The 21158-nt window shown below is 53.4% G+C and overlaps 7 protein-coding genes across 7 annotated transcripts; 2 read left to right on the plus strand and 5 right to left on the minus strand.

Moving 5' to 3' along the window:
• Positions 1 to 50: 50 nt before the first annotated feature.
• LTS14_007160 (uncharacterized protein) lies at positions 51 to 3109 on the minus strand (the record flags this gene model as incomplete). The annotated part of the gene is made up of 7 exons (XM_064839852.1): positions 51 to 1059; positions 1113 to 1510; positions 1565 to 1902; positions 1958 to 2054; positions 2105 to 2700; positions 2817 to 2970; positions 3029 to 3109. 7 exons carry the CDS (start codon positions 3107 to 3109, stop codon positions 51 to 53), a joined length of 2673 nt encoding a protein of 890 aa, XP_064692611.1.
• Positions 3110 to 3120: 11 nt separating this feature from the next.
• Positions 3121 to 5194, minus strand: LTS14_007161 (uncharacterized protein; the record flags this gene model as incomplete). The annotated part of the gene is made up of 2 exons (XM_064839853.1): positions 3121 to 4298; positions 4351 to 5194. The coding sequence occupies 2 exons, from the start codon at positions 5192 to 5194 to the stop codon at positions 3121 to 3123; spliced, it is 2022 nt and encodes a 673-aa protein (XP_064692612.1).
• Positions 5195 to 7824: 2630 nt separating this feature from the next.
• LTS14_007162 (uncharacterized protein) lies at positions 7825 to 8538 on the plus strand (the record flags this gene model as incomplete). The annotated part of the gene is given in 2 exon segments (XM_064839854.1): positions 7825 to 8350; positions 8363 to 8538. The coding sequence occupies 2 exon segments, from the start codon at positions 7825 to 7827 to the stop codon at positions 8536 to 8538; spliced, it is 702 nt and encodes a 233-aa protein (XP_064692613.1).
• Positions 8539 to 8634: 96 nt separating this feature from the next.
• LTS14_007163 (uncharacterized protein) lies at positions 8635 to 10707 on the minus strand (the record flags this gene model as incomplete). Its single annotated transcript, XM_064839855.1, has 2 exons — positions 8635 to 10502; positions 10632 to 10707. 2 exons carry the CDS (start codon positions 10705 to 10707, stop codon positions 8635 to 8637), a joined length of 1944 nt encoding a protein of 647 aa, XP_064692614.1.
• A 354-nt stretch (positions 10708 to 11061) lies between these two features.
• Positions 11062 to 12971, minus strand: LTS14_007164 (uncharacterized protein; the record flags this gene model as incomplete). The annotated part of the gene is made up of 2 exons (XM_064839856.1): positions 11062 to 11198; positions 11255 to 12971. The coding sequence occupies 2 exons, from the start codon at positions 12969 to 12971 to the stop codon at positions 11062 to 11064; spliced, it is 1854 nt and encodes a 617-aa protein (XP_064692615.1).
• An 876-nt stretch (positions 12972 to 13847) lies between these two features.
• CWC24 (RNA-splicing factor) lies at positions 13848 to 14777 on the minus strand (the record flags this gene model as incomplete). The annotated part of the gene is made up of 1 exon (XM_064839857.1): positions 13848 to 14777. The coding sequence occupies one exon, from the start codon at positions 14775 to 14777 to the stop codon at positions 13848 to 13850; it is 930 nt and encodes a 309-aa protein (XP_064692616.1).
• Positions 14778 to 15636: 859 nt separating this feature from the next.
• Positions 15637 to 20709, plus strand: LTS14_007166 (uncharacterized protein; the record flags this gene model as incomplete). The annotated part of the gene is made up of 2 exons (XM_064839858.1): positions 15637 to 20497; positions 20558 to 20709. 2 exons carry the CDS (start codon positions 15637 to 15639, stop codon positions 20707 to 20709), a joined length of 5013 nt encoding a protein of 1670 aa, XP_064692617.1.
• Between the last annotated feature and the right edge of the window lie 449 nt (positions 20710 to 21158).

The raw sequence follows: 21158 nt of genomic DNA on the forward strand, positions 1-21158 counted from the left end.
CCCAAGGCTAAGACCAAATGCTAGAAAGAGGAAGATGTAACAGCAGAAGATCAGAACACCTGCGCGTTGCTCTTGTTGACCTTGGCCCTGGTCTTGTAGATGTTGTCGAAGCTTTGCTTGAGCTGGCCCATCCTGCCACGGAAACCGACGGACTTCTTGCCGCTCGATTTGCGGACGCGGAAGTACCAGTACAAGAAGATGACGCCCATGACGTTGAACCCAACGTACACCCACATCAGGCCAAAGTCACGCCATCTGTCCGCCCAGGATATATTGACACCGGCCAGGAATTGGTTGGCAGAGCGTAGAGCGCAGTATTGGCAGTCTGACGTTGCGTCCGGGTTCTGGAGCGTACCAGGTGCTTGGGTCAGATATGCCGCCATGTATGAGCCGCAGGTCTGGCCGCTTGGGGGGTTGAAAACACTAGTCTCATCGCTGGAGCACTGCACCGGACGGCCGTAAAGCATCGCATCTGCCATACCTCCAACCCAGTATGTAAGAGGGGATACCCGATACATGAAGATCCAGAAGCCAGGGAGTGCTGAGGGAGATTGCATAACACCGTTGAAGATCAAAGTCATAGCAAATAGGATGGTGACAATGCTACCGGCCGTCTGAGCATCCGGAAGAGCGGCGATACATAAATGTGCGAACGTCGCTGCGTAGATGAAGAACACTATGCAGAGTACGAGGACCAGGCCTTGTCGTTCGGAGTCCTGGATGCCAACGATGGGGTAGTAGAACGTAGCGAAAACCAGAATCCCAACAATCATTTGATATGGCCATTCAACAATGATGTTGGCGCACAAGAAGGCTTTCCAGGAGTAAGCCTTGCTCGGTCGTTCTCGAACCTCGTAGAGCGATCGCTGCGTCACGAAAAGCGGCATGATTTGCTGAACAATGGTGCTGAATATCGAGCTGACCATGAAAAGGCCGTAGAGGACGTTTTGCATGCCTTGCTGGCTGTTATCAGCGTTGTAGAAGGAGAACCCGATGAACAATCCAGAGGCAAGACCAAGCAAAAACTTCGCCATGATGTAGGAGGGCATACGCCAGTACCTGCCAAGTGTTAATAATATGCCAAGTGCCGACCTTGAGCCGCGGGAACTTACTGCTGGAAGACTCGGTATGTAACCTCGTAGAGCTGCGTAGTGAATGGCATCGCGAACTCATTGTGAGCAGTAGGATCATCATCCTTGTTCTCCATGTGTGCGGTCTCTTCGTGGATCTTATCAATGCCATCGAAAATGCCCTGAGCTTCGGAGCTCGATTTCCATGTCTCATGCCAATCGATGTCTTTGCTCGCCGCAATCTCGAGCATGTACTCAGCAGGGTTCTCGTCCTCCGCGCATGCTCTGGCACCATTCTGCTCAAAATAATCAAGAAGAGTCCGGGAGCTCTTGCCAAGGTCGCCGAAGTAGACCGTCTGACCTCCTTTGCGAAGGAACAGCAGTCTATCGAATTGCTCAAATAGGATGGCGGAGGGCTGATGGATGGTGCATAGCACGGCCTATGTCACAGTCAGTCAGTGGGGTTGCAATCGATCTTCAGCATGAGAACAGACCTGTCCACTATCGGCGAGCTTGCGCAAGAAAGCGCAAATCGCCCATGACGATTGGGAGTCCAGTCCAGATGTCGGCTCGTCCAAGAATAACAACAGCTTTGGCTTCGCAGCGAGCTCGACACCGATGGTCAACAACTTGCGCTGCTCGACGTTAAGTCCTTCGCCTGGAACACCCACGACCGCTTCCGCGAAGTCTTCCATACCGAGCATCTTAATAACGTCTTCGACATAGTCGTATTTCTCCTTCTTGCTGACCGTCTTGGGCTGCCGAAGCATCGCTGAAAAGCGAAGCGACTCTCGTACGGTCGATGTTTCCAGATGCAGATCTTGTTGTTGCACTATTCACTGCATGTCAGCACATGTCAAGCCCAGACTAGATGGAGTGTGTCTCACCATAACCAGTCTTGCGCTGGAAGCTACCATCTAGTTCCTTTCCGTTGACAAACATGTCGCCCGTGACTACACCCATCGTCGTACGTTGCGCAAGTGTCTGGAGCGCTATTAGCGAGATCTGGAAATGTGCGTTCATTGGAGACTCACATCAAGCAGAGTAGTCTTTCCAGCACCAGATGTACCCATGAGAGCTGTTAGTGTGCCCGGTTTCACCCAGCCAGAGACGTTGTCCAGTAGTGTTCGTGGCTCGCCCTTGATCTCAATGTCATACTTGACGTTCCGCCATGTGAAGATATCTGTCTGGGGCGGGATGGCATTTACGTCGTCTTTACCTTCCTCTTCCTTCGTCGCCACACCTTTCTCGGGCGCTGCGAGCTCTTCGTCGTCCGCTTTCTTGTCACTCTCTTGCATGTACTTGGGCACGTGACCGCGACGAAACACCAAGACTTCTGCAGTCGAGCTTGTCGACGAGTTGAGCTCTACTGCCACGAAGTACAACGTAAGGAAGCCGATCAGGAAGGCAAGGAGAATGCCGAAATTGCGCCAGACGTGAGCGTAGGTGTAGGTGTAAGATGCCTGGATATAATCGTCGCCACTGACGGTGCGCACACCAGCGATTGCGCCTTTCGAGGAGCAGATGAACGAGTTGCCAGGCAATGGCGTGTATCCAGGTATAAATTGTGAGCAGGTAAACTGCCTGCCATGGAACTCGTTTGCGATCAGGATCTCGAAGGCGTAGAAAACTGTCCATGGTTAGCTTCGAGATCTCAATGCTTCAATAGTACCAAGACGATGGAGGATTTGTCTCCAGGTCTTGTAGCGAACGTTTGAAAGTGATAAAAGTGGCTGCAAGACATACCTGGGTTCAAGAACCGTATCCAGGAGAACCATGGGTGCATATAAGGCACCGGTATCGTGAAGCCAGTGTAGACCACGATTGCAAGCACCAGAACTCCAGCCAAGGCCATGGCCTGGGAGATCGTTTTCGTGATAGCCGCCAAAGTACGGAAGACCTATTGCACTTGTCAGTGTCGATAGTTCATGCACATGCGAGATTTCATCCAGACTTACTGCCGACATAACGAATGTGGAGACGAAGGCGATCAGGAAGAATATGAAGAACTGCGAGGGTTCTCGACGGAGTCCGGCCATGAAGTATAGTATCACGTTGAAGCACACGGCCTGCATGAATTTGATAGGTATATCCAGTACTGCAGATGGGTTAGCGAAGGCCGGGAGAGTAAGTTCCTGCAAGACGTGCCAATTCCAGCGAAAGCCTCAGTCCACGGATGATAGAACGCATACGATTTGTGCTTTTCGACAATGGGTCTCTGCGAGTAAAGGCTGTTGATCTCAGCAATGGCGGATAAAGCGTTCAGCAGCACAGCAAAGAACAGAACAGCTCCTTTCGACTGGAAACCGGCTGTTGCGTCGGGAGTGTTGAAGAACACGGAACCAATGATCAAGGACATGATAATATTGCCTATGACCGGAGTGAAGGTGGATGCCTTGTCGTTCATCATGCGATGATATGCTCTCTTGGCGTTCAGACTGACTTGCATGCCGGTGCTGACCATATATGGCGATTTTGGTCGAACGTGCTTGGCCTGCTGATCGTTCTTCACTTCTCGTAGACCTTGCAGCTCGCCCTCGTTGCCATGAGGATAGTCTTGCTCGTACTGCTGAATGTCCTTCTGAAGATTTGCGAACTCCTTGCTGCGCTGCCAGTACGCCTCGAACTCGTCTGGTGTCCGTGGCACCTTATTTTCGAAGCCGTCGCGAGCTTGTCGCTCAGATGGGTTCGTCACGCTGGTGAGAAAGTCACCAGTTGTTTGTCGTTGTGGACAGAACCAGCCCATCTCCTCGAAGTATATCTTTGCGTGCTTAGCAGGGCCGTAATATATCTGTCTGCCTTCGTACAGCACTACTGCTCGATCGAAAAGGTCGTAGATAGCTTGACTAGCCTGGTAGATTGCAACGGCATAGGTAGCGCTAGCGATGTTCGATGACAGACGCAGCGCTTTCACAAACGAAAGTGCGGTTGCGCTGTCTAATCCTCGAGTGCTGTTGTCCCACGCAGCAATGGGTGAACCTGCAAGTGTCATCTCCGCAATACTGACACGTTTGCGTTCACCGCCGGACACCCCACGAACGAAGTCATTGCCGACTTTGGTGTTATATGTATGCGAGAGTCCATAAACCGCCATCACAACTTGTACAATGTGCTTGACGAGCTGCTTCCTTGTGACGTCGAGTGGACGTCGGTCTGGGGTCCTCAATGCCGCAGCATGCTCCAGAGTCTCGCCGACGGTCAAGTGTGGGAAGTGTTTGTCGACCTCCTCTATGAGCGAGAATCAGCAATGAGTCAAAACCTCTCAATGAAAAGTACGCACGATTGTAGACAACATCACCAAAGAACTCCTTCATCATCTGTTTCTGAGGGATACCATTGTAGTTGACAGTCGACTTCTTATCAAGCTCCAGGCCATGTAGCTCACCACAAAGCGTCTTCAAGAATGTGCTACAGCCGGAACCCGGTCTGCCCAGAACGATGAGTAGCTCACCGCTCCTGAGAAGCCCGTTGAATTGCCGTAGAATGTGCTTCGAAGGCTTGCTGCCGAAGCTAAAGTTCTCCTTGAATCGCAATGGCGACATGAACAAGCTCCCGACATTACTCTGTAAATTGAGTGCTGCGCCGGTACCTTTGACATTGACGTCTTTGAACACTATGCCAGCACGCTTGATCTTGATGTTCTCATCCTCGTTCAGCTTTATGAACATCCGAAGATATTTGTAGAGGTCGAACTTCGGTGAGCTTGGGTCGAATACTGGGTCGTTAAGCTCAAGTCCTGCCAGTGTATCTTTCCTCTCCAGCGCACTGTTGTTAGTGCTGCTGCGTCTTGACGGGGCATGTCTTGAAGACTGTGTTCGAGACAATTGAGTCGCCAATCGACGTAATGTGGCTTCGTCGCCAGGATGAATGGGCTCAAATATGCCATCCTCGTTTTCGGAGCTATCCTCACCATCCACTGCCTTCTCGATGGTTTCTTTACCTTCCCCGTCGAAGTATCCGGCTTCCGTGCGAGAGTCGTCATCGCTGAGGCCATGCGAACCAGTCGAGTCTTGATGCGGCTTGATGTCGGCCTTTTCGTCCAAGCCATTGTCGCTCGTCAATCCATCAGGTGCATATGTTTGTCGTCCGGAAGAAGTCCTGATGATTCCAGCAGGTGAGGTCATGTTGACTGAGTACTCGCTGCTAGAGTAGAAGCTGCGGCTTCTGACAGCCTACTGCAGCTGAAAGTCGAGAAGTCTATGAACAATGATCGCCAGTCGCATTTAGGGACGAAGAGCAGCTATATGAGAACGCGCTCAGCCAAACCATAACCTTGCACAAATGCCACCACACTCTGAGGTAAGCAGAAAGCCATGGCATACGACATAGCTGGAACAGAACGGATGTGATTTCGTTGAGCATTGGGCTTTCGCACCAGTTCTCGACCTCTCTCCGCGGAAGCTTTTCATTATTGGTGGTTGAGGTGCAACATGGCCGACAGAAGCCCAGTGGCCTGTTTCCGAGGTAAGCATAATTCCTGGTTATGCAGAGCAGAGACACTACACAGGCGACTCTGATAGCTGTAGTATTACGCAAAAGTCAAAAGTTTGGCTGTGAAACCGAGCCGACCAATTCTTATGGCTGAGAGACATTTTTCGGATGCCGGTGTCGACCTCGTCCGAAAGTCTGCTGTGAAGAAGGTTCACGCTATGGAGTGGGAGAGCGGAAGCTCTGGTGACATCAGAAGTGCCAAGCTCCTGCCACGCTGTAGAGAAGGTTTATATTTGGACGAGTCGAGTAAACGGATAGGTACGATCCGCTTGACTCGTCCTGTGCGGCAGCCGCATCTTCCACGTTCCGGGTGGACGGGTGTACAATGCTTAATTCGGACTATGGTTTACGGATTCGCGAGTTTGCAATCATCAATCAGGGCCATCCGTCGGAGGGTCTGTGTGCGGTTCTACCACGACGACACCTACCGCTATCCTCTGCCTTCTGCAGGATGCGAACTCATGCCATCCATGACGACCTGAATCCTGGTCGCCTCATGGACGGAACTGCCTCATAGCCATGCTGCCTTCCTCATTATAAGCCCGAAACTGTCGTCCTTGAGGTTCTTTCTCTGCGAGGGTGTGGCTCTTCAGTAGTCCCGGCGGGTGCAGATGATATGCCTTGTGAACCGTGGCAGCGATAGGTGATTTCACATCGCTCTTGTGCTACAATACTTGACAAGCTCTCTTGCCACGATGGGCATTCGCGTCCTATTCCTTGGCATTGCGTATATGTCTTCCGCGAATACTGTCATATACCCCCGGCCATTAGCGGCTGCAAGAGTAGTCTCTTGATGTCGCAGGCCATCATGCTTCTCTCACCTACCAATTGTGTTGTGCGGAGTGTTTTTCCTTGTGTGACACTGGGGTCCCAGATGATCTGAAGACGTTGGCCTTCCTGACCTGGTGACGACTCAGCACACGCATTGCAAGGATTTCACATATGACGATAGCGAGTAAGTCGGACGGCACAGTTTGAAACGCCCAAAGCCGCAGTAATGTCTGTACAACCCAAGTGCAAAGGATTACTGCCTCCATTTGTTGCATGGTCGTTTAACGGGCATCGTGCGATCCTCATATCACACCGCTGCTCAGCAATGGCGTAGTCTCCATGATCCTAGAGGAGATTCTCGTGAGATAGCGCTACGACTATCCCATCATTGACACGCCGCTCCACTGCCATTGGAAGACTATTGGGTCGTATGTACCTTCATCGACTGTCCGTAGCTTCGACCATGGCAGTATACCGTCGCCGTCTTCACGGTAGCGATGCTAACTTGACTTGTTGAGCGCGAACTCGTGGCACGGGACGAAACCAAACAATTCGCGCCCATGCAACAAATGACTGCTTGGCGTTCGAAGTAGAGCGCCCCTTCGTCTACGAAAGCTGTGGTCAAAGTCCTTACGTTTTTCATTGTGAGCTTGCTGACTAAGACACTAAAGTCCTCGAGACGAGACGGTAGTCGCAACGTCTTGCTGAAGCGCGTGTTCCCTACGGCAACGTGAAGCGTTGTGTACAAAGTGTCTACTTGAGCGCAAAGCAAATGTGCAAGCTCTCTACAGTGTTCGGAAGGCCAACGAACGTAGCAACTCAGTAATACATTGAATCGGTCGGTCATGGCCCTCCATTCGCCATTATCACCAATATACTATTGGGATCTACAAGACCCTACCCTTGTGCAGCTTAGAATCTGTGTCGATAGTCTTTGCCTGCGAGTATCATGTAACAGGTCCGAAAAGCAAGGTCAAACAACGACGATATATTGACCAATATATGTCGTCAAAGATTATGTTCGCGAACATCTCACGGTCCAATCAGATAATGGTGACAGCGTGTGCAAAGGCGACTTACAACTGGCAGCCCTAGAATCCAAGTGGGTCCGATATTAGCTGTTTTCCACAAGCAATGCTCTCAGGCTTCAGCCGCACCACGCTGCTACAGACGATTAGAAAACAACGTATATAGACCTTGTACGTCTGTCACTCTGGCTAAGATGTATTACAAGCCAGTGCCAAAGACATGGCATCGAAGTCAGTTCAGCACTCGCACATCTACGTCCAGCACGATGACGACCCTCGACAACGGGTTCGTACAGTGCCAATGGAAGTGCTATCACTGGGATGGTCGAGGACAGGAACAATGAGTAAGCACAACATGCCGTCCACAACAGCACAAACATCACCACATCGCAGCTAAAAATGTTTCCCAAGCCCTCAAAGCCGCCCTAGAGATCCTAGGCATACCAACCTGGCACAACATAACCATGGCGCAAAACACCCTCGACATGGCAATGTGGACCGACGCCCTGCGCGCTAAATTCGCCCCCGAAACCACCACCTCATCCCCCTATACCCGAGCAGAATTCGACCAACTCCTCGGTTCCTGGAGCGCCTGCGTAGACCAACCCGCCTTCGTCTTCGCCGAGGAACTCATACTCGCCTATCCCGAAGCCAAGATCATCTTAGTCGAGCGAGACGAAGAGAAATGGTATAAGAGTTTCTCAGAGACCGTGATAGCGGGTTCGGCGAGCCCGGCGATTCCGTATGCGGCGGTGCTGAGCCCGGAGTTCTTGCGCCAGTATGCGATGCAGACAGACCTTATGGCCTGGCATGTCTTTGGCGTCACTTATCCGCACGGCACCAGGGCGTTCTGGGATAACGGGCATTTCTTCGATCAATGGAGGGAGAATGCAAGAGCGACCTATAGGCAGCACTATGAGAATGTGAAGCGTTTGGCGCCGGAAGATAAACTGTTGATGTTTGATCTTGAGCATGGCTGGGAACCATTGTGTAAGTTTCTAGGTAAGGAAGTGCCTAACGTGCCGTTTCCGAGGGTCAATGAGACGAAAATTGTGCAGGAGAAGATTCAACTATATATTGCCAAGAGCTTGAGGAGGGCGGCGGTAAGGATTGGTAGTAAGGTAATACCTGCTCTTGTGACTCTGATGGCAGTCGGTTGGTACTGGTCGCGAAGATAGATACTTCAAAGTAACCCGCCAATAGAGCTCGCCTACTGGTAGCATCGAGCGTCCCCGACGTGCCAATGCCCACCTTTTGCGTAGATGGATATCTTGTCAACCATCAGCATTGCCCCCACCGACCCTAGGTCCCGGTGCCCCAAACCCTGTAGGCACTCCCACGGCCGGCCTACCCATAACACCATAGCTAGGGCCAACCCAACACCCCAAAACTGGACTCCACTGACAGCCTCCCGCCAACACCCTCTGAATGATCTTATAACACTGCAGATCCAAGTACGGCAGCCCGGTATTCGGATCACGGTAACTCGCCACCTTCGAAGGGATAAGAGAGCAATGCGGCTTCTCCGGCGGCGCGGGCATGTTTGAGACGGCGGCACGGCGGGTAGACTGTTTGGCGAGGAGATAACGGAGTTCGTCGGCGTTGAAGGCGGGGAAGGCATCGGGGATGAGAGCGTTGGCTGTTTCAGTGGCGGCGGCTCCTGGTATGGTGGCTGATTTTGCGGTCCGCTTGGAAGATACTGGCTCGAGACCTTCGAATTTTTCTAGTATTACTAGAGATCTTTGAGCTTGTTCTCGGACGGTAGGAGGAGCTGGAGGTGCCGGGAGGTTGATTGCGAATTGCTGCGAGCCGGGCGGCCAGCCGTGGTAGGTTGCCGGTGTCGAAGACGATGCCGGTGGTGCTGCAGGTAATGTGGGTGTGGTTGCTTGTGGCCCTTCTGATATGAGCTCCCGTCGTTTCCCAGCGGCTTTCTCGCTGACGGCATCCGACGAGGCTGGCTGTGGAATTGGGATTGGAATGGAAGGCACGGAATAAGTCTGCGAAGCATACTCGTGAATGCCAGACAGCCAAGGAGCTGGTGGGTCAGATGGGGTCGGCAACGATGTTTCCGTGCTTGCGACTTTGCTTGAGGATGCGACAACTGGCTGAGGGGCTGCTGAGGTCGATGGGCTCGTACTCGAAGCTGGCTGATTCGCTGATATCGTCCCTGAAGTATGATCTGATTTGACGACAAGCTCAAAAGCAGGCTGCTTCGGCTCATCCGGAATAGTCGTAACATCCATACTCCCATGTTCGACCCTCTTCCTCTCCAACTTCCCATCCCTCCAGATGACACTTCCACTGTAGTACTTGATATACGGCCCATCCATATCCCTCCTCCTGCTAGCGGCCAGCTGCTCGTCCCTCGTCCGCTGTCGCTCCGCCTCCTCCCTCTCCCATCTCCCAAACTCCTTGTCCGTCTGCCTAGAGATCCTCTCGCACATCTTCATGCGATCCTCCTGACTAATCTCCTGTCGCTTCTTCTGTTTGACCTTTTCCGCCGCATGCTTCATAACCTTGCGCTGCTTCTCAGATCTTTCGTGCGACTGCTTGAGGTTGGCATGGACCACCTCACGGTTTGCAACTGCCAGAGAGCGTCTTGACTGGCGCTTCGGCGCATCTTCTTCACCAGGCAGCCAATTTGTGCGCTCGCTCTTCTTCTTGGGCTTCGTAGGCGCGCCGTCCTCAGTCTTGACATCATCCGCCAGCTTCACCTTCTTCTTCTGCCATGCCGGTAATTTCAGTCGCGCGTCTTGCACTTTCCTCTTCTGCCTCTGTTGCACGCGTTCAGCCTTCTTCAACTCCTTCTCGCCCGTCAAATCCTCCGCTTGTCCCTCCTGCTGTGGTCCAGCATCATCTTCGTCTGAAGATGACCCCAAAGCGCCTTCGTCATCACCACTATCCGATCCCTCGTAATCGCCCTCGTCTTCTTCGTCCTCCAGGAAAATGTCCTTCAGTGCGTCATCCTCGTCGATCTCGGCACGCAGTGAGCTGTACAGGTTGCCAGCTGTGGCCCGCTTCTCGCGCGTCGCGATCAGGCCTGTCGCCTCGACATCCTCCTCTCCATCAGAAGACCCCGAACCATCCGAGCCTGAGCGGCTCTCATCATCAGACATTGCGATATCTTCGTCTGTGATGCAAACTATTAGCCGCGAGACAAGCACCATGAAGCAAGCAGCACGTGCGGGACAGCCGGCGCTAGCATCGTGCGATTCCTGCCAAAACAGGTGAGGCAAGAGCAGGAGAAATTGCCCCACATTCCTCTCCATACCATACAGGATATTCATGTCAAGACACAGAACCGAGGACACCAAGTAATCAGCACCGCGGATCTCATGGCCAAACATAACCGCACGTTCCTTGATCACAGACGAAGTGGGCTCAGAGCTACTGAAGCCGCATCTACCACAACCACTACGAAGGACTCGACCGCACAAGGTGGACCGTCACTCATAAGTTTGCCACGCGAGCCGAGAGACTATATGTACGCGCTCGCAAGATGCGTCACAGTTCAGCGATGTGCAGGATGTGCTAAGAGGTACTCCATCGTCCCCGTGAGGACGTTGAGATCAACGACGTAATACGATACCTTCCGAAGGCAACAATAATCTGCTGCATGTCTTCTCGTACAAGTCTAAGCCATCATGTATACATTGCGCCTTGCATGCTCGGTATGGTGTGAAAGACCAAGTCAAAGATCATCAACCCGACACGACCTTGCCAACAACGGAAGTTACCACTGCTCCAATGCTCGAAACAATCGGTATGTTGGCGCTGGCATTGGTAGTCTCGTCGACTTCCTCATCTTCGTCTTTCATATCGCTGGGGTCCAGGTAGACTACAGAGAATTAGCAAGACATCGCACAAGATCAGTGCATGCCGGTGAAAGCTTACCATGTGGCCTAATAAACCAACTGATCACGAACGCCAACCCGAACGTAGCGGCCAGACATACGAAGACCGTCTGTGTATACTTGCCGACCGTAGCAGAGTAGATTGCATTGAACGCCGTCGGGGCTACCACCCTGGCCAGCGCATGCAACAGCCCACTAGCACCAAGCAATTGTCCAGTCTGGTCCGCAGGGACGTGTTTTGTCAGCGCTGACTGAAGAGTAGGTGACCCAATCCCACCAATAGCCGCCACCACACCCGAAAGCATGAACAGTCCTGCGTCCCTCGAAAGAGCATAGCCCAGGTACCCAAGCGTATCGAACAGGATCGCTACCCGGATGACGGTAAGGTCAAAATCATCAGAGCCCGTATTCTTTTTCTTCGCATCCACTTTCCCCCTCACGAGGCGAGTGATAAGCGGTAACACGACAATAAGACAGAAGACTCGTGAGCTGTTGACAATACTCATGAACCGCGAGGACTCGAAAGTCTTCCAGCCGAACTGGTAGTTCGTGTAAATCAGCACTAAAGTCATACTGCCCATGGCAACACCAAAGGCAATGGTATCCACGGCCGCAAGGACGATCAGGTTCCACCTCAGCTTCGAGCTGGAATGACGACCCGTCGGCCACAAGATCTTGAGGGGCTCGAGCAAGTTGACCTGACGACCCCACCAGACCCAATCGCTTGCTGGACCAAGTTCCGCCAGCTCCTTGCGGTGTTTCTCACGGGACGCGAATTGGCGTTTCTTGGACAGCGATTCCGGGACTGCGAAGCCGATGAAGAGGACGAAGAAGGTGTGGACGGCGAGGAGGATGTAAAATACCACTACGATGTGTCCCGTCCATTTCACAAGGTATCCAGCAAGTATGGGACCTAGCGCGAGACCAGAGAAGAGGCAACCATGGAAATATCCAAACGCCACGTTCCGCAGCTGAGGCGGTGTGCAGTCCGCAGCGTAAGAATTCGCGATGGCCATGGCTACGATGAAGGACCCGAAGAGGCCGTCAATGGCGTACCCCACGAGCAGCAGATCTACGGGGAAAGTCTCCGGGTAGAGAGCAGCAAAGATCGTGATGATCTCCGCGCAGATCGTGCCGATGGAGGTGAAGATAAGTATAGGTTTGCGCCCATACCTATCCGACAACGCACCCAGCTTCGGACTCGTGATCGCCGAGAAGACACCCGCTAGCAGACTCCCCCACAGCGTAAAGAGGGCTACGCGGGACTGAACTTCGGGGATACGGCATTGATCGTTATCGCCACTTCCGAAGTCGACGGGCACCATTGTGAAGGCTGGGTCTGCGAGCTGGCGCTCAGAAATGTATTGCCGACAGATCAACTCCAATGTGAGGTTGATCTTGGGTGGGATCGAACCGCCGAATGCTAGGGTCATGAGGAGGAAGGGGCCGAGCATCCAGAAGACGCTGGGTCGGCGATACCAGGGTAGATGGGAGTAATCCTCGACCTCGTACGATGGCCGTCGATCATCTGGTGTGAGTTGGCGGAGCAAAGGCGAGTCTTCGCCCGCATCGTCTGAGGCATTATTACCGCCATTATAGTAGTCTTCTCGTTGTCGGTGCGCGACGTTGATGTCTATTCCTCCTTTTGAAATCTGTGCTGCTCTTTCGCCATCTCTTCGTCTATGTGCTCGTCGTTCGGCGAGGGCTTGTTGGTCGAGTTCGACTTCGGCTTCGATGGCTGCTTCGGCTGTATCCATTGCGAGAGATTCTCTTTGCTGACCTTGGCTTGCGTTGCTAGTGGTGCGTGCTTAGAGATGCTTACCCGACCACGAAGTTGCACGACGGAGATCGTACCTGGGGCTCTGCCGGATGTCGCGTGCCACTGCGCTGGGAACGAGATTCAGCGATGCGGACTGTGGCAGCGAAGACGAGTCACAGAAGCAAGTAGGCAGAAGCGAATAGTAATCGTTTTCGGAACTTCTATGATCTCCTGCACTATCTATACGGGACTGATTTGCTAAGCAGCACCATTAAGGATCTCCTTCAAAAGCAAGCTAGTCAACGGATTGGACGATGCCGGGATATGTTTGAGAACGACCCGGATATGATCCTCTGCCCTCCTGTACCGTTGGTGAAGGTTGGAATCACTCATGTAGATGTTGTTTGTTGTTTTGCCGAAGAGTCCGAGGCTTCGAGCCGTTCTCACCATACACATCGTGGTGTTCGCTCATCCTGTTCGTGGTTTCGAGAGCACAAACTCTGTCGTCATGATCTGTCGATCTAGGTCTCAGCCGCCGATATGGCTCGTGCTGTGTAACCCGCGTGCCGGGACAAACGGGCATCGGAGGAATCGGCAGTCCGTGGCCCTTGCCAGAGTATATTGTGCCGTACTGTACTGTACTGTACTATGGGCTCTCGCGATTAATTGCTACATTATTGGAGGACAGGTAGTTATTGCCCTGGAAAGTAGCGATGATGACACGAAGTCGGCCTTGCAATCACTAGAGTCAGGTCTCGAGACTTCATTTACTGTCGCCCACGCAGTCATCCCGCGATATCAGCATTTGCAACACTGGACAGCATCTAAACCCAGCAGTACCACGGCTAGATAGGAATGCATACTCATACAAAATCTACTCCTCCCCACCCTCCCCACCCTCCTCCTCCTTCTGCTTCGCCTCCTCCCTCTCCCTCTTCCTCTCAAGCAACTCCTTAAGCCTCCTCGCCACATTAAACGTCCCCCCCGTATCAACCCCACAATTCGCACACCCCTTCTTCTTCTCCTTCATATACCTCACCATCGCACACTTCTCACAAAAGTAATGCCCACATTTCGTTACGATAGGCCGCTTATAATCCTCCTTGCAGATAATGCACTTGAAGGGGATATTCTCAAGCATCTTCTCCTCGCTGTCCGGTTCGTCGGGTTTCTTGCCAGGCTTCTTGTCCTTGCCAGCTTTCTCCCATTCTTTGTCGAGTTGCCAGCCTTGTTTGAAGTCCTCGCGGATGTGCAGGTATTTGCAGTTGTCGCCGAACCCGCAGAAGCCCGTTTGCTTGTAGTCTTTACACACGTCTGGCGCGAAATCCGTCACCGTGATCATCCGCACGTTCGTCGAGGTCTTCACGGGACCAACTTGTCTGCTCGAGCCATTCGTGTCCTTCTGTATGAAGTCGGAGTACTTCGAGCTGCCTTTGTAGCTGTCGTCGCCGGACTCCTTCTCTTCCCGCAAATGCCGTGCTGTGGCTCGTACGGTTTCGGCAGCGTTCGAGGCCTCGTTGTACCAGTTTGAAGACTTGGTCGCATCATCGTTGGCTGTTATGACTTTTGTGCGGTCGGCTTCGAAGGCAGTGGATTTGCTGAAAGTCTGTGATTGTCGCTGGGTTTCGCCTACCACTTTGACGCCCTCTTTCCGTCGCCTCTTGACTCGTATGCCCGCTTCGTCGTCATCTGTGTAGTCTGATTCCGATGCTGAGTCGTCTAGTGCTGTTGTTGCTGGTCGTTTGCGTATGTTCGAGTTCTTGTTGGCGCGCTTCTTGAATGCTGGAGGTGCTACGTCTGCCATGGTAGTGGTCCTCCGTTAGTTGTTTCGACCAACGTGTTAGAAGATACGTAAGTTTAGTGCTGCTTAGAAACAAGCGACAAGTGCTCTGCATATATCATCAACACATGACTCGCTGTTTAAGATGTGGCTGACAAATGTGGCGTGTTTGTGGGGGGTTCAAACCTTCGCATCGCGTGTACTTGACGCGGTCTATTTCGTACACGAAGGGGCCATCGATACATTACCATCCTGCAGCAGTTCACGGAAAACAACATCGCTGCTTGTGCTCTACAGCTGTAAAAGTAAGTCTACTTGCCAGCTTCTCGAAGGAGTGGCCCGTGTCGAGAACGCAATAATAATCACGCTAATGTCGCAATGTTTCATGCCGTCAGCCGGCCAATCACATCTCACATCTTGGCTCGAGCGTGTGTTTGTTGTCATCGTCTCGTCTGCATCCAAGTCTTACCGCCAGCTCGTCTCGTCTGTCCTTTTCGCCCTCCTCACCCTCACCCACAACCGTCGGGTCCGGCAACACACCACCTCATTTCCCGCTTTCATTTCAATTAGTCCTATTCTAATTCTTGTTGTGCGGAACGAGACTGTTGTTATATTGCCCGGCTCCGCAATCTGTCCGAGACACTACCAGGCCACAACCCCGCTGCATATACTGGCCCATTATTGTTGACGTGCGAGCACAATTGCATGCGCTTCAGCAGTACTGCAGTATACGGGCGCTCTCCGGACTGTCTTCAGTGTCTTACGGCTCCTGACCCTGTCTCATCACCATCGCGAAACGACTCTGGCATCGCTTATTTCACCGCTATAACCCCTGTCGCCAACCTCACGCATCATTCCCTACTATTTCATCTATGACTTCATAATGGCGACTTCAGCCAACCTTCCGCCTGGTGCTATCCCGGCCAACGGCATGAACGACCCTTTCACTGGAGGCAATCCTGGCCCACTAAGATATGCCTCGCTTGATACAGACCAGCTTTCGATATATTCTACAAATTCTCCATCACACGCGAAGAGAGCCCTGGAGGCGCACTTACGCGACACCGACCGTCGGATTCAGGATGCTTCGCGCTTAGGAACTACTCTGGTACAGCAGCGGAAGGAGTTGAATGCGAGGCTAGAGGATATCAAGCAGGTCCAGCAAGATGATGAGGTGCCTGCAGATCTCCGCAAGAAGCTCGCCGAGCTGGAGAAGGAGTACAATGAGGTGGGGAAGGAGTCAGCGAGAGCATTTCTGCCCAAGTCCCGAGCACCACCGCTTGGCAATGAGAATGGCGAAACACCCACAGTACTCAGCGGACAAGCCAGAGAATCGCCGACCAAGGTCTCTGCGCCATCCAGACGACAACGTAACCAGCCTAATAATCGTGTCCACGACATTGAATTTGCAACGGAAATTAGTACTTCCTTGCTTGCCCAAGTCAGGCAATTACAGACGGCCCTTGCGGAGAAGGACGATGCACTCAAGGAGACCACTTCGGCAAAGCTGCAGCTGGAGTCTGAGGCAGCGGGTTTGGTTGCGCGGATTAAGCAGATGGATGAGCATGAGCAGAGATACAAGGATGAGAATTGGAATCTTGAGATGAAACTTCAGGAGCTGGAGGGCAGTCTCAGAGATACCACGGACAAGCACGATCGGTTGCATCAGACACTCAAGTCTACTCAGACTGAGCATACAGGCGCTCAGAGGGAGCTAGACGAGCTGCGCGTGTCACACGATAAATTGAGCGAGGATCAGGCGCTTGTCAAGAGACAGCAGGAGGGTGATATACACACGCTTCGAAGAGACGTGGCCAATCATCAGACTGAAAATGAGACATTGCACAAGAGAGTCACCGAGCTCACGATGCAGAACACCGAGCTTGCACGAGCGGTCTCCTCGAACTGGAATCAGCGTGGCCAAGCATATGATAGCGAGCTCGTATTAGCCACCGAAGACATGAGCGACGGCGATGCTTCACCTGAGCACTCTGTGCCTGTGTCGCCTGTGAAGGGTACACCGGGCCATGGCATGCTCGAGTCCGAGACGTTGCGATCGAGTCTCAACCACGCTCATAGGATGATCCAGAATCTCAAGAATAACATCCACAGGGAGAAGACTGAAAAGATCGAGCTCAAGCGCATGCTCCAGGACGCCCGGGACGAGGTCGAAGCACGACGAGGTGAGACTGGCGCCGGTGCCAGCATGGCGAAGAAGCGCAAGGGTGAAGTGGAGAACAAGAACAAGAAGCCTACGCGACTTGGTGGTCTTGGTGCCAACAGGAATAGCACGACCGAGATCATGGAGGATGAGCCGGATTGGGAAGATCATGAGGGCGAGAGAACACCCAGCAAGTCTCATTTCGCTCCCATGGCCGGCGGCGCACTTGCTGGAGCTGTTGGAGTGGCTGCTTTCGATCACGCCTCATTCGGTGAAGAGAGCAGCACCACGGATGCCTTTGAGACGGCTAATGAGAAGGAGAGCACAGAGTTCGAGACTAGTAACGAGGGCCGTTCGGATGGCGAGGGCGATCTGACTGAAACTGAAAGTGGTCTCAACCGCTCTAGCAATAGCCGCCCATCTCTTTCTAGCGCTAAGGCTGGCGACAGACGGTCATACATGTCCACTGCTTCGACATCAGCCGATGAAGACGATGAGATCCGCACACCTGTTCCAGCGGTACAACCGAAGTACAAGCTTCGCATGGGTCGTGGTGGAAACAGACGCTCGGGACGCGCCAGCGACATCATGAGCGATAGCCCGAACTTCGCAAACAGCCCTTCTTCAAGCAACGGTACACCACAACCCGCTGGTCAAAGCCTTGGCGACGAGCTCGACGCTCTCGACGATGATAGCACGGAGGGGACACCGAGTCGCATCCTCGATGATCCTGCGACTTCACCTGCGACGGAGCGACAGCGCAGCCTTGAGTTGGAGTCACCGGCGACAGCTGGAGATGCGGGGACTGCCAACGAAGCAGAGTATGAGCCGGAAATCAGCAGCCCAACCATGAGTCCCGGACACGCGCCTGCACATGGCGAACAAGAAGAAATGGCTTACCAGGCCAATGTTGCCATGCTTGCACATGAATTTGCAGTCAAGAAGGCTGGTATGGTAGATGCTGGTATGATGACTGAGCCTTGGGGGCCGGCGGTGCAGTCTTCCGCTGAAAAGCATACCATCCGTGATCGCGCTACTGAGATTGTGGGAGGTGCGCTTGCTGGCTTTGGGCTTGGGAGTCTGGCCAAGAGTCATCACGATGACAAAGACGCTGGGGAGCATGTAGAGCCTGGTGCTGAGAAGGATGTGCCTGAGATCACGAGGACGGAGGCACCTTCCCAGGCCCAAGTTCTTGTCAAGAAAGCGTCTCACGACGACGAGGCACCGGACGCGGAAGACGTTGCGGCCGCCGCTGCTGTGCCCATGGTACCAAGTCATGCTTCTGCCGCAGTCGATCCTGCTAAGGCCCTATCGCGAGAGAACTCTGAGATACCGGACACCTCAGCCACCGTGCTCAAAGAGCAAAAGTCCCTCGCAAGCATGTTTACCGAGATCAGAGCTCCTGTAATACCCTTCCAGCAGTCGATGATCATCTCGCAGGAAACGGAACCGATTACGCCTCAGCTGCCTGAACAGATACGGGCTCCTGCGCCCATTCAGAGACAAGCTGCTCAGCCCGAAACGCCGCACAAGGCTGCTGCCCCGTTGGCTGTACAAGGCCATGAAGCGCAGAACCTCAACTACGCGTCTGTTGACGCTCAGCACTTCGAGCCTATCGGAGCGCAAGGGCCACTCACGCCTCTTTTGCCGAAGCGTAGCTCGCGGAGACTAGACATGCTGTACGACGATGAGGAGCCAGAGGCGGGTCTTCCAGACATGTCCTCGCGTGAGATCCCTGGCACCGACTTTGCAAGACCAGGTGCAGCCTTCTTTGCCATGGCACCTCCGCTATTGAAGCGGACGCGATCGCAGAGCCACCCGGCCCTACCTTCCAGGCTGGAGAATGACCGCGACCTCATCGAGCCGAAGGTGTTTGGTGGTGTTCGGTCTGGCTCAAGCGGTATCCCTACGCTCATCTTCGGTGACGACGATGATACTCGCGAGGAGCCGCATGATTTCCTGGTGCCAAGCTCAGCTAACACCATGCCTCCCCACGAGCGCTCTATCTCGAACGATAGCATGATACCAGTGACCAAGCCTCTGCAAGTCAAGAAGCCGATGGTGGATGAGAGCTCACAGACGATGGTGTCTGGCACTGAGATCGATGATATGCTGCGCAACAAGAGTCGCACGTCATCTATGACCGATGGCGGCTATTTCCCTGGTAAGTCGACCACACCAACGCGTCGTTCGATCGATGGCGCGGTACTCAATGATGCTCTACTGGGTCGCGGACCTAGACGACCAGCAAGTGCAGGCAGCATGCGCAACAAGGGAGCTATAGCGGTACCTCCGCCACTTCCCGAAGATTCCACCGCTCGTATCACAGCTGCACAGCACCACCCTACTTCTTCTGGGTCGGCCACGGCTGGTTCGATGGGTCCACCGATCATGCCGGCTTCAGCATACAAGTCCAGCAGGCCAAAGACACCCGTCGACCGCGCAGCCGAGCGCCAAATGTCTCGTGACGGCACAACACCTCGCCCGATCCGACACCGTGATAGTAGAAACGCTGTACCCGGGTCTGCCGGCGTGTCTCGACGCGGCTCTGTATCATCCTTTGCATCAGAGCTCGACGAGCGCTTTAACATTGGGCGGGGCGATCTGATGTATCCGAGCGACGTTGTGCCCGCTACAGATCCACGCATGATTCAGGCTATTACCCAGACCATGATTGGTGAGTACCTGTGGAAATACACACGCAAAGCTGGAAGGAGCGAGACTTCTACTACGAGACATCGACGGTTCTTCTGGGTGCACCCGTATACGCGGACGCTATACTGGAGTGAGAAGGATCCGAGTACGGCTGGTAGAGACGTGCTGAAGGCGAAGAGTATGGCGATACAATCTGTACGCGTCATTACTGATGACAATACCAACCCGCCTGGTCTCCACCGAAAGTCTATCGTGGTGGTAACACCGGGTCGGGAAATCGTGTTCACGGCACCTACTGGCCAACGCCACGAGACATGGTTCAACGCCCTTTCATACCTCCTCCTTCGCACAGAGCAGGAGAAGAAAGAAGCAGATGACACTTTTGACGAAGCGGAACTGGGGGAGTTCAACCCCGGTTTCAGCATCCGCCGAAGTATCAGTCGTATGACGGGTCGCGATCATAGCCAGAGCAGACAGAGTCTGAGCAGCTATAACAGCCGTGGGACACGCGCGAGTAGTCCTCGCCGTGCTGAGGCACCAGCTAATAGCTTGACGCAACGACAGTCAAACGCAGCTCTGAAGACAAAGACCGCGCCGGCAGCTGCAGCTGCCTCTACCCTGGCTCCGCCGGCGGCGGCAAGCACTCAGAAGTCCGACACGGACCCACGAACAAGCACAATGCGCAGTGATCGGGGCAGCTTCTCGGGTCGACTGAGCTCGCTGGCGAGTAGATTCCGTCCCGGGAGCAGTCAACGCGGAAGCTTCTCAACAACACGTGGACACAGTTCCTTCGGCGGCCGCACAGGCGATCCGGCCGAGATCTACGATGCTAGTGTTGTAAGCGACAGTGCGGAAGACTTGCGGAATGTGATCGAGAGGCAGGAGAAGGAGGCGGACCGGTTGGAGAATGTGAGGGCTTGTTGTGATGGTAAGATCTCCTCCACCCAGCATGCTGTGATCTAGTCCTGATTGCTAATTGTCGTTGCAGGTAAACACGACGTGGGTTCCATATCACGCAGTGGCCGTCACTCGAGTTTCGGGAATAGATTTGGGAGTGGGAGTCATCCTCACGCTCATACACATGCTCAACCCCGAGCAGAGCCTATCAAGTCTTCGCAGCGACCTAGGAGGGGCGAATGATAATGGGGCTGATTTTCTTTGCTAGCGTTGCTGTTCCTACTGTTGTGTCTCTACGACTCCTTCCGTAATGTCTTGGTAGCATGTATTCAGAATGATTCGTGCGAATGCGGGCTTCAAGCTGCTGCAATCTCTGTTTTGATTGTGCACGCCATGATGCCGTTCACCCCACGATGCCGTAGGTCTGCCACAGGAATGGTGGTATGCTGGCCGACATACCAGCTCACCACTGAACAAGCTTAATGAAGATACGAGGCATACTTGCTAGTACAATGCTAAAGAAGCCGATCGACAGATATCGCCATCCCGCTCACTTTCGAGGTGATCTCCATCTTATAATGCAACAGCACAGCTTCGAGACGCCCATCCAACATACAGCGTTCATTCTCAACCTCACCACCGATGAGTGCCACGTCTAGTACACCGCCGCGGTCTTCGTCCAACCATCTTGT

The sequence above is a fragment of the Recurvomyces mirabilis genome (assembly GCF_035927965.1).
Source record: "Recurvomyces mirabilis strain CCFEE 5264 chromosome Unknown scaffold_19, whole genome shotgun sequence".
Taxonomy (NCBI): domain Eukaryota; kingdom Fungi; phylum Ascomycota; class Dothideomycetes; order Mycosphaerellales; family Teratosphaeriaceae; genus Recurvomyces; species Recurvomyces mirabilis.